Below are 12,408 nucleotides of genomic sequence, written 5' to 3' on the forward strand. Positions count from 1 at the left end.
TTTTTGTGATCTTACTATGCGGTATAAATAGCAGATCGAAACGCTGACCAGCCAGTTGAAGAAGTTTGTGTCTAGCGGTAGTTCGTGTTCTCTTTGCATCTATCGTAACTGTTCTTTCTCTACGGACGCTTTCAGCATCGATATCTAGAAAAAAAAGGAAGGATGAAGACTGCCGTCGCTCTTTTCTGCGTACTTTACTTCGTATGTTGCGGGGTATGTCTTTGACCGGTTTAAAGTTCCCGTGGCTCGGGCTCGATTACGCTAAACATAAAGAAGAAAGAACGTAGACGATGCCGTGAAACTGAATTTCGATAATATCACAGAATCCATCGTTTCTCTAAGTCACAATCGAAAAATTAATATTTTTCATTTTCGTAATTTTAGGTTACTGCCAGTGAGATGTCCGAGACGTGCTTGAAACAAATGGGTCTTAGCGTCTGTAAGTAAAAATATTTTAATATGTTTTATGGTGCCATACGATTTTATTAATAAATAGAAACCAACGAACTGAGTACTTTTTACGTTTGAAAGCAAATGCTTTTTATAGGAAAAGAATTAAATGAACCATTCGAAATGAAAATGAATAATAATGAAAATATTGTTTCGATAGTCGACCTAGGAAACTTAATTCGCGACAACACCCCAGAGGGAATAAGAATACGAGGATGCTTCGAAGGTTGTCTGATGCAAAAGATAGGACTGGTACGTACTGTTTGATTCTAGTTATAACGCGGAATTTAGTTTTAAAAATCTCTCGTAAGATTAGGTCATGGGGCGGGTAAATTAATTAATTGATAACAATTAAAAACTGAATATGAAATATGAAGGGGAACAGGATACTTGCAACACAGCCCTATGAATTTTTAAAAACCTCGATCCAGAAAATTATCGGTCATTGAAAATTCTATGTTAAAATTCTAGAAATACTCTAAATTAATTTCGAATTTTACCTGTCCGTAAATTCTTTACTTAAAATTAATTTCTTCATCTGTCGTAAACGACGCTTTTCGATATACATATTTGCTTACTAGCCTTTTCTAAAATGTTCCACTTATTTTAGATGGATGGCAACGTTATTAATCTACGAAAGATCGACGAGCAAATCGACAGAGCATATCCTGACAGTGAGAAGAAGGACATCATCCGTGATACCGTACACCAATGTGCCTATAGTGGTACGTCTATCGAGCAAATTATAAGACGATTTTTCGTACACTTGTTTCACGCGTTTCCATTCTTTCTTATTTAGCTGCGAACGACGACCAATGCGTGGTTGCCCAAAACTTTGGCAGATGCGGCCTAGATCAACTGAGATTCGCTGAACTCGCTCATCGATTCACATAATCGACAATGGCATAAATCGTCGAGGCTTCCTCTTAAACACAACAAATTCCGGCAATGTAATTCATGTAATTTGTGGCGTAATTCGCTGAATTAATTGTAAATATTATCAATAAAACGTAAAGCATTTAAACGACCGCCTCTTTATTCTTATTCAGACGAATTTTATTTTTATTTGCATATTTATTTATTTATATCGAAAAAATGTCAATGACTGGTAACTAATTAATAAATTAATAATTTCATCGAAATTCTCGCGTTGGAACGAAGGAATCATTACAGCGGGATCATTTCTTACTAAAAAAATAGGAGATGCAATCATTCTCCGCGTAATTAGTATGATAATGCGTAAAAAGAAGAATAAATAATAACAAAAACAACCTACGTCGTGGCAGATCTAGATACACATCATTTTTCTATTTTTTCAAGCAATTAAGAGGCAAGTCTAATTAATCTCCTATTCCTGCAAGTTCTCCGCTTTAAAGTATCGCTCGAAACTCGAAGATGTGATTTAGGTAGCTCGAACACCAGAAGCTATTAATTAATCACTCGATCGTTTCACCTTTAATCGATTCAATTATTCCCACCGTTTGCAATCTGTTTTGCGCACAGACAAGCGATTACGTGATCACTCGCGGTTAGAAGTACGGGCGCCCTCTTTTTCCTCTTCAATCTGGTTTTTGCTCTATTACTGTTTACTGTCAGAGATCTCGAAGGTCGCATACACGGAATAAAATGATTTATCGTAATTATTCGTTCTTACTGGCGTTAGTCTAAAATATATATGAATTATTTATGAAATATTTATGAATTACGACGTAGTAAATTCCTAGGTTCACCTTTCCTCGTCCTTTTTTGACAATAAAATGATAATTCGTCTGAACTTTTAAATAATGCAACGTGTAAAATTGTTAGGAAAAATGTTATTGACAACTAACATTGTTTCTTTCACGAATACCACGTTTTGCACGTAATTGGGACGCTTAATTAAACTATTAATACAAAATGTATCCGTCTATCTCATGTCGTTTAAAAAATATTTAAAAACAAAGCGATAAAACTTCTTTTATCCTGTATTTCACGAAATTCGGCGAAGTTTAGGTTTAACAAAAATCAGTGTCGTTCGAGCTGAATTAGAAATTGTCCTTATCACGAGGTTTAATCACGGGATTCATGAGCACAACAGTTTCAATTGAAAGTTGGCTGGTCAAAGAAGGTCCTCCGAGATGGGAAACGCAAAGCTGGCTGCAAATGTTTGCGCGCGTTGCCCGTAGCCAGCCGGAATACGCGATTCACCATAAATGAAATTACAAAGTCAAATGCAGATTGGGGTAGGCGCGCGTCGGATAAAGCCACTTAATGCAAACGACCGTCGTCAAAACGACTAAACCTTTTGTTTAACACGCGCCGAATTAACTACGACCAGCGATGACACTCGATCATTCGAATCGTCTACCCCTTCAGCCCACCAGGCATTCCTCGCTATAATTTACAACGGAAACACACGTCGAATAATATGCCCAATTATCGCAGAACGATTCCGTTGCTTGATCGAGATCGAAATAACAACCTGAACAATTTGTGAGAAAAAAGAAGTAGGACATTAAAGAGATAACGTCTTGATTCTCAACGTTTTCCTTATAATTAGATTATATAGTTAGATTTGTGAGAAAAATTGAGAAGTTTTTCACTAGTTTGTATTCCAAGAATGTAGAATTCTGATCGATTTATCGTTTCCTCGATAATTTCAGTTAGGTCGCTCTTCGTATGGAAACAGCAGGTGTCTGGACACTCACGAACGAGAGTGCATATTCTGTAAAACAGTTATCTCGCATCCAACCCGATCATTGTTCGCAGTTCTGATCAAACTACAGCTACGTTAAAGTAAATATTTCAAATTTCTATTAAAATAGAGAAACTGGAAGGTAAAAGTAGACTGAACTGTCTATAAAAGATACTTGTACGATAGAGGGAGGTTTCTTCCATTTCGATCAATCTTGCTTAAGACGCGATCCCTTTCTTCGAAATAAGCTGAAAATCAGTTTAGATCCCGTTGAGACACAGTGTTTAGCCCTTAGCCCGCGTCGCACGAAGTGACGGATAACTTTGTTACTATAATTCAATCGACTTGTCTGGCTCTATAAAGGCTTCCAACCATAGAACACACGTACGTGTATACATTGGCTCGTACAAGATATCGTGGTACAAATGCGTATCGTGAAATATAGACGCGCCGAACGTACACACAAGCTCGAGAACGAGAATGTAGTCGAGAAGAATACGGATGGAAACGATAGCTTGCTTTATAATCGAGTTTACATTCGACGACGACGTCGCGAACGTCGCATACTTATGTCGCGACGCACACGATTGTACGATGATTCCGTGGTGCACGTCGTTGTTCGCCATTGTGCTTTTGTTCCACTCGATCATGATGGTTTACGTTGCGCTTCAACGTGGTCGTTTGTTGGAGAACGAGGCAGTTTAATTGGTCATGAGCACTCAGGACAGCGTACTAATTATTTAACCATTCTAAAAATAACTATTTTCACAAACTGTTTCCTCCGACCAGGCATCTTCTCGTCTAAATTCAACGTTGCTTCTTGTTTGCACGATTAAGCCGAGTACTTACATCTTTGCAGACGGTATACCTATGCAAACATCGAGATACGATTAAACATTACTTTTGCATAATATTATGATTACCTCGCCTATAACGTACGCATCGCGATATCACGATAAGCTAAATAATTCTTGAATGTTTTAACTGCTAGAGAAACACGTCGATGATCCACAAGGAGCTTCGAATTGCTTCGAACGTCAATGATACGAACCTTGATGGCTCCTCGCAATTCTCAAATTATCGCGATCATCGATGATAGGAATCACAAATACGATGTTTCTAATTGAAAAATAACGATCGTTCGCGATAATCTTGCGTGCCAGTAATATTTACTCGATGATGTTTCGTTACTCGCAAATCATTTTGGATGCCACTGAAACAATCTCAACCATTTTCTGCTCAGATGGAAACAACAACTATCAATGATGCGTAACTTTTAATAATTTTCCAACGCTATCAAAACCTATTGAAACATACAATTCCATATGAATGGAACTTCACTGTATTTCAATCTACATTTCTTCAACTTGAAGTGTATCTCGCTCCGTGTTGTTATATTATCGCGCTAAATGTTTGGAAGACTTTATCTCCAAAGAATTAAGCAGTTAAACGAGTCTCAAAATTTAAAAAAAATAGATAAAGAAAAAGGAATCTCAAAAACAATATCGCCAAAAATTCGACCTCCAAATTCCTTTCTGGCCACCGTTATCTTACATCTTCCTCTTCGATTCCGCAAATCCCACCCATCGTGAATCAACGCAAAAAGTTACGAATCCCAGCCAAACCCCTACCAGAACCATATTACGATAAACTGTCGTAATGTAACGATGATCTAACAACGGGATGGAACTGCAACGAGGAGGAACGTTATCGTTCGCGATATTATCTCTGGCCGACGCGGCGACTCTCGTCGTTATTGCACGAATTGCTCCGATACCACGCGGCCAATCGAACGTTTCCGGAAATGCGGTTAATATAACTGCACGGCGCATGTCCCCGGTCGAAATAGCACCAGATGATAACCGCGTCCGACCCGGACCCCTGGAATTCCGCTATCCTACGATGAAATTAGCATCGCTGGAATTCCTAGCCGCGGAAGTTATGGGATCGAAGAACCGGGCAAGGGCTCTTTCCATTAAGGCGCCGGCTGCGAATTATTCTCGAATTATCCGACCAAACTACGCCGTTTTATCTCTATTATCGAGACACTGAAGCCTTCGATCGTTCGAAAATTGCAAAATATTCGACACCCTATACCGTAGATGAATTATGTATAGGCTATGTGTAGGCTAGGTCGATTCATTTTTCATTTCATCGTGAATTTATTTATGATATTTTAGTCCCGTTTTTCTTCCAAATCAATCGTTCGGTGATATTACACGTTACTCACGTGTGCACGTTTCTGCAAATTGAAATGTATAAATACAGCTAGAGACACGAGATATGTTTCAGAAATGAAATATCGTAAAGAGTATGTTAATTTAGATTTCTTCTATATTTTTACATATCATCTGTATGTATATGTCGATGCTTTTCGGTCTCCCATAAGCGCATAAACGTCCATAAACCATTTGTACGATAGCTACAAAACGTAGCTTTTTTTTTATGTTCCGATGAATCAATTTCAGAGAAATGTGAAACATGACGAAACGAAATGACGAACGGTATCAGCGTTTTACCTTGTGAGTATTTTTAGAAGTAACCGCGGTGGATATGATAAGGGTAATCGAATGTCGGATATAGGCGATGCAGTCGTATTCTATTTAGCAGGATAATTTCGTTCTTGATCGCTTGCGACGATAAAACGATACGCTCGAGTCCTGAAATCAAAGCAAATATCACTCACACGTTCTTTTGAAATCGAAGATCAAAATATTAAGTCGTAACATACGTATTATAAGTGCTCGATCAAAGTATTAAGATCGAAGCTTAAAAAACTTCAAATCCGCGACAGCTTATTGGATAATTACTATAAACCTATGCCAATTAGTCGCAAGGTAATATCTGCCACGCGTGTACGCTCGATTTTTCCAAACTATCCGATCAAAGCACGAGGAAACGAAGGAACGTACGAGTACGAAACGATCGACATAAACTAAACTGTCCGATAGATTTCTGGCTGTAATCGCGAAGGCTCCGTAGCCACCCATAGCGAAATCCCATATTTCGCCCCCACGAAAGAGTCCTTTCTATAGCTGTAGGCGCGCTCCAAGAGCCTGATGCGCTAACACGCGCACCACTCGAGCCTCCTACCTTCTATACAACGGGTGCATGGCTGGTAAAATGCGCTCACGAACGTACGGTTACCGTGATATATAGAACAGCGTGTAACATCGAGGTATTTCGCCAGGGCACACACCAGACCACCCTATACATTATGCATATATTACGCTGGTACGTGTGCATACGACGCTTCCGTGCATACGCAGCATGATGTACAGGGTGTACCAGGTGTCGCGCTGCATTATTTACTACGAGAGTGAACTACGACGGAGGCGTTGGCGCGTGGTAATGAACTGAAAATAAGAACGCGTCCGAACCGATCCCGGTTACGTATGTAATGGTTCAAGGTTTCGTTCGTTTTGCTCTCATAAAGCGTTCAACCCTTTCGTATCTACGGACGAGATACCTTGCAATTTAAATGGCATTTGCGCGACGTTATCACGCGTGGCGTTTCGTTAAAACCACGTCGATCGATTTCGTACGTTTCATCGAAATGCGAGGCCAAACCGATCGATTCCACTTTTGCTAAATTTGGTAATTTCGTTGCTCAGATGCACCGATCTTGTACGCTTTATTCGTCGATCTTGCGAATAAACAAATGGTTCGAAAAGCAAAAACCTAATTAATCGTACGTCTACGGACAAATAGAAGTTTGAGAAAAAGACGATCCCGAGAATTCTGAATTCTCCCCAAGACGTTAAATTGCAATTACAAATTCCTCTCAAATTCCAAGCATTCTGTATCCTACCTTGAATCCTAAACCTAATTTCCGCAAACGACTCGCCGCTAAAAGATAATTATGAAACTACGCTACAAAAATTCGAATTTTCTACGCAAGTATCCTAAATCCTTTTATTAAGAGTCAAATATACGCGAACGATATTACCCGAAAAGAATTCGAATAAAACGTGGATGCACCCATACGAAAACTCGTCTTTTTTAGAAGCGCGATTTTAATTTCTTCGGAGCTCGCGAGGGAAAAAAAGGGTTGTTACGAAGCCGGTGGAAAATAATAGATCGCCATAAACGGTCGCCGGGCTCCAACAACGTCCACGGCCCGTACATAGTCTGCGACTAAAACGAAAAACAGAGGGACGTCGAAACGACGCTGAAGATGGACCGAGTTCCCCGAGTGAAAACGGCGACTAATAAACCTAACCGCCATAAAGACGGTGTGTATCCAACGTAGTCAGGGCTCATTGTGAAAACTCGGTCGAGTGGCCCCAGCGCCGCGGAATTTCCACCATAATAATTTGGCCGCGCCACGATTACGAGCGATCGTAAAATTTCGAGACGGTGCACCGGCGAAATTTCGCCAACGCCACGTCGTCGACGACGCGACGTCGACTTTTTGGACCCGACCCCGGCCTCGTGGACAATTTTCCGACGTCGAAAGCGAAGGAAAACGAAAACTTGCAGCCAATTCTGACGTTACGAGTATAAAGATAAGAGAGTTTCGCTGGAATTAATTTTCTTGAATGTTTCTGAACGTAAAGATCGACCTTGGTTTCTGTCTACATGGTGTTTTAAACAGGTAGTCGAAGTGGATTACAAAGCACAAAAGATGAATGATTAACTTGTAAAATATAATTAACTTGCAGCAAGCTGCGTTGTTAAAAATATTAACTTTCGTGAACGCTGAAAATCTGTTCACAATTTGAGGTTCTTAACAAATGTTCTTACAAACTATTGAAAAAAATCTAAACTACTTCTATTGGCAACGTGTCGCATTCTATGTCGCCCCGTTTTTTCTCAGCATTTTTACAATTCGCGAATAGTTGCACAACCGAGTAACAGGAATTTGCACTCGTAAATTTTGTCTCAACGGAAGTGATTAGATATGCAGAACCTCTTAACTCACTTTTCACGAAGGAAAGTGGTATATTCTAGTTTATATAATATTCCAGACAGGTATTAAACCCAAAATACAATTTATCGGAGAATTTAAATTTCTTCCTAACTTGATCCTGCACCACGTAAATTTCTCGCACGATTCTTTTAAAAAGAAAGCCCAGTGAATTGTAAGAAGAAAGATTACATGGATATGACGGAAGAAGAACGCAAGACGCATGTCGCATTTTTTATAGAGTAATTTTCGAACTCGATACGTCGCCAATGGATTTCATATTCTCAAAATTGCCCTTTCATCCGGATCTTAAAGCTACACGCGTGTTCTTTCATCGTCGTCAAAATTTTCAAATTAATAATCGTACCTTTACCTTGTAATTATCTATTTTCAAGAAACTTACAGGTTGCTTTCATTTTCATTCGTTGCATATTAGAATTCTGTTTAATCGTAAAGCGACGTTAAAGTCAGAAAATAAACAAAAAGTGTACTCTACTTCTAATTGTTCTCTCTGGTAATCTTCGTATAATTTCCGATCTCTCGACCATTCGGACGCGGAAATACGCACAGTTTCGGCAAGTTACGGCGAATCAACCCTGCGCACCAAGGTCTATGCCCTGTCTGTGTCTCTCTGAATCGATTTTAGGCGCGTGGTCCACCATAGGCGTATACACCCCATGCACAAAGCGATGGGAGGCGAGCCACCGTCTGCACTCGGCCGCGAGTCGTATAAATTTTTCCGAAATGACGCACGATTAACCCCGATTCACCTGCATCTCGATAATGGGCCGACTAGTCGAGTGGAAAACTGTACGAACGCGATCTCATGGGCAACTAAGCGATCACAGGAAGTAGGTGGTAAATCGTAGAAACGGAAAGAGAAGTCGCGGAACGATGTTCTATGAGTTCGATTTTCTAAATCGACCGAGAGAATTGTGTATGGAAGAGTGAAAGAACGTATCGGAGAGATGAAAAGAATTAGTTGGTACTAATTAACTCGATGAAATAATTTGTGAATTGTTACCATTATTGATATCATTATTATTTACAAATCGATTCTAGAGATTCGTTTTATTAGACCTCACGCTGTACTAGTGGTAGATAGTGTGAGTGAAAAAAACGTGAACCTTCCGACAACAATAGTGCAATTGTGCCTGCGAATACGTTATCACTAGCTACACACGTTATACGACTGATAAGAGAGATAGTTGGTAGTAGATGTCAACGAACCAGGTAGGTGGGATAAGATTTATCTTATCCAGATGTGTGCCTACTGGTGTTGATCTCCATTCGACCATTTGTCTCCTCGTTTTGTACATTTTTCAAGTAAATTATTTATATAGATGTCTAATGTGTAGTAGTTTACACGTTACCAAGTACCAATGAGTTAATTATACTTTGAAGACAAGATGGTAGGAACTTCAAGTTGCGAACATAACGTGAAACAAGAGTGGAAATATAAACTTACAATTTAAAATTGAAATTTAAGTTCTAATTCGGAATCTGAAATAAATTACTTGGAATAAAATCCAATATCGTTAAATTGTGTTTATTACATCCGTCGAATCATTATAATATTACTTTCGCTGCTAATGACGCATCTTGATAAAACAATATTGAAGAAAAAGAAAAAAAGCAATGAACAGTGTGGTGGAATAAATATTCTGTTAGAATAAAATAGTTTCGATGAGAAAAATGTGCAACGAATACAACGGAATGGTCGGTCGTACTTTAGTAGCAGCGAATGTGATATCCTATCAGAAGTGAAAATTCCACTATTTCTTATTACTATTACAGGAATACTTTAACCCTTTGGTATAATATACCTCGCGATATCTAGTAATCCGCAATGCGCCCATTCCACTTCTTTCTCTCCCACCAATGTGTATAAATACAACACACACGTTAGCCCATAATCGAGAAAGTGGAGAGAATACGAGGAAACAACCCCCTGTATCTCAACGCTCGTACATCGAAGTTATTTCCAATTTTTTCTATTCACCCCGTTTCTCGATGCCATATTAATTTTTATTTCTCGATGTTGTATATAACCATATATGTTCTTCAGCTTAACAGAACATGTTATTCCGGTTATAAAGAAATAAAACAGTAGAGAAACGTTCGTTGATCGTAAATTTGCACGTATAACCCGAATATCAATCAGGCAAATATTTAAAAACAATAGGATCTTGACATTTTCGCTGATACGGTTTCGAGATCCACGGCAAACGTGAGCAGAGGGCGGAACGCGTAATGGCGACGTATCGTGAAACGATGAAACACGATAATAAAAGTAAGTGGTCGTATAACCAAGGTTTTAGTCACCGTTTCGAAATATCGGCTCGTTCTTCGTGGAAATACTCCCATAGTTGCGTTCGAAGAGGCACCCCGCAGCACCCTAGACCATCCAATTCGCTATTAATACTTTTCGCGATGATTCTTGAAGCTTTACGTTTAAACATGATATTTTACGATTAAATATTCTAGTCGATTTCCAAGGATGAATAATAAAAGCTTATAATAAAAGTGACAGATATTAAAGCACCTTCATTCATCCATATGAATATCAAAACATTGGTTCACTTTTTTAACATCTTGTATAAACGTTTAAATGTACTAGTAATATCGGAAGAGGTAACTCGAGACATGTATCGAATTATTGAAATCGAGCTTATAGTGGCGCGCAGCGTGCCTACGTTTTCCTACACAGAACGCGAAAGCCAAGGGACGTTCGATCGTTGAAGTTGAAACGCGCCAAATGCGTGAAACTCGCGTAGGTTCTAATATTTTTGCGCCACCCACGCGCAAAAACGGGTTTCCGCGGAGTACGAACACCAGGCCATTCACTTTTACGATGTTAGAACCGGAGATTATCGACATTGTTAATTACATCGATATCTATTTCGTGATTTTCTATTAGGTAGAGGCTCTATCGAGGTTTCAAGGTCGACCGATTTTTCTCTCCCTTTTCGTATCTAGGATTCCATTACGTAATCACTGATTACCAAAAATTGAGAATTTAATATCGAATTAAAAATGTCGTAATTGAAGTGGTAATTCAATATCATGCTACGTTATTAGACACCGTGTATACGTTAGTCTACGCAACGAATAAATGTATATTTCTAAATAAATCCTTAAAGATGAATTGCTCTTAATAAAAAATATCTCAAATAGCAAATCGTGAATGACACGTGCCTTTAGGAGTCGTTAGTAAATTGTCATTTCAAGCTTAGATCGAGACAAAAAAATGAAAGTAACAAACACGTTCAGGAAACTCGTAACAAACCTGATTCGTTTCCCGCTGGATCGCCTCCTTTTCAAGATGAATGCACCACATTGATTGACTCGTTTAAATAATCCACTCATTTACGTGCTCATTTGTACGCAAATGCGTTTAAACCGTGCTATCTAACTTCCTTTTCGAAACGAACGACTACCGCGACATCATAGTCACGCGACTGCTTTTCAATATTTCTCATTGTTATTCACAATTGTCGAAAATATTCTTCTTTTCGACATGGAAACATATTTGTATAATATAAAGAAAAATAACACGCGCAATGTAAAACGAATATGAACATTTTAAGTTCGAAGTACCAATGATATGTGTCACCGATGTGTCACGTATGCCATAAAAAGATCACGCTTTGAGAACTTAACTGTCAGACGACTGATCCTTCGTATTCTATGGCGGCGCAGCGAAACGAGCATCAGGAAAAGATAGGTACTCTCTGGCGATGTCCCTCACGATACGACCGAGGATATTATTATCGATTATCACTGTCACCGTTTCGCGAGATCTGTCGTAAAAATCACTTCCTTATATTCGTTTCAAATACAATTACTTCATTCAATCATTATTCGATACAAAAGACCATATAGAGAATATTATGTATACATACAAATTAATGATTATAATAAAGAGAATATAAAGTAACCAAACAGACAGCATCGTGATGCATACAGTAATGACAACAAACCAACGAAAGAGTTTTGCAATCGATGCTGTAAAACAAAAATAAATGAGTAATAATAATTATGTTCGCCAGTAGGTTGGTGCAATAATATAACTAGTGCGTGTATTTTATAGTGTATAATACGGAACACGCATATTCCGTAATGAACAACAAGCGTTCTCGTTAACGGACAACTACAAATAAATCACGTTCGCTTCACGCACGTGTCAACAATCACAATTAAGTCACAAATAACCTAAATACTTCGCGTTCTGTTGTCACCAAACAGTAATATCGAAATGATGATGCGTAAATTAACGTGCTTTGTCTCTTGTATGGTTAATAAACAAATACTTGCCTCGAAACGAGTATGACTGTTTTTCTATATATAAATATCGTATATATGTATATACTTC

At 38.7% G+C, this 12,408-nt stretch overlaps 1 protein-coding gene across 1 annotated transcript; it reads left to right on the top strand.

Annotated features, from left to right (window-relative positions):
- The first annotated feature begins 42 nt into the window (after positions 1-42).
- Positions 43-1,474, top strand: LOC100647540. The gene is made up of 5 exons (XM_003397837.4): positions 43-213; positions 385-439; positions 611-702; positions 1,061-1,175; positions 1,250-1,474. The coding sequence occupies exons 1-5, from the start codon at positions 163-165 to the stop codon at positions 1,342-1,344; spliced, it is 408 nt and encodes a 135-aa protein (XP_003397885.2). The 5' UTR covers positions 43-162; the 3' UTR covers positions 1,345-1,474.
- The last annotated feature ends 10,934 nt before the right edge of the window (positions 1,475-12,408 follow it).

The sequence above is a fragment of the Bombus terrestris genome, chromosome 9 (genome assembly GCF_910591885.1).
Source record: "Bombus terrestris chromosome 9, iyBomTerr1.2, whole genome shotgun sequence".
Lineage (NCBI taxonomy): Eukaryota > Metazoa > Arthropoda > Insecta > Hymenoptera > Apidae > Bombus > Bombus terrestris.

What these genes read in the sequence shown, in the direction of transcription:
- LOC100647540 (XM_003397837.4), top strand. Translation starts at nt 163, where the DNA reads ATGAAGACTGCCGTCGCTCTTTTCTGCGTACTTTACTTCGTATGTTGC. An exon ending in ACAAATGGGTCTTAGCGTCT is followed by an intron (nt 440 to 610) that starts GTAAGTAAAAAT and finishes TTGTTTCGATAG; the next exon opens with TCGACCTAGGAAACTTAATT. An exon ending in ACACCAATGTGCCTATAGTG is followed by an intron (nt 1,176 to 1,249) that starts GTACGTCTATCG and finishes TTTCTTATTTAG; the next exon opens with CTGCGAACGACGACCAATGC.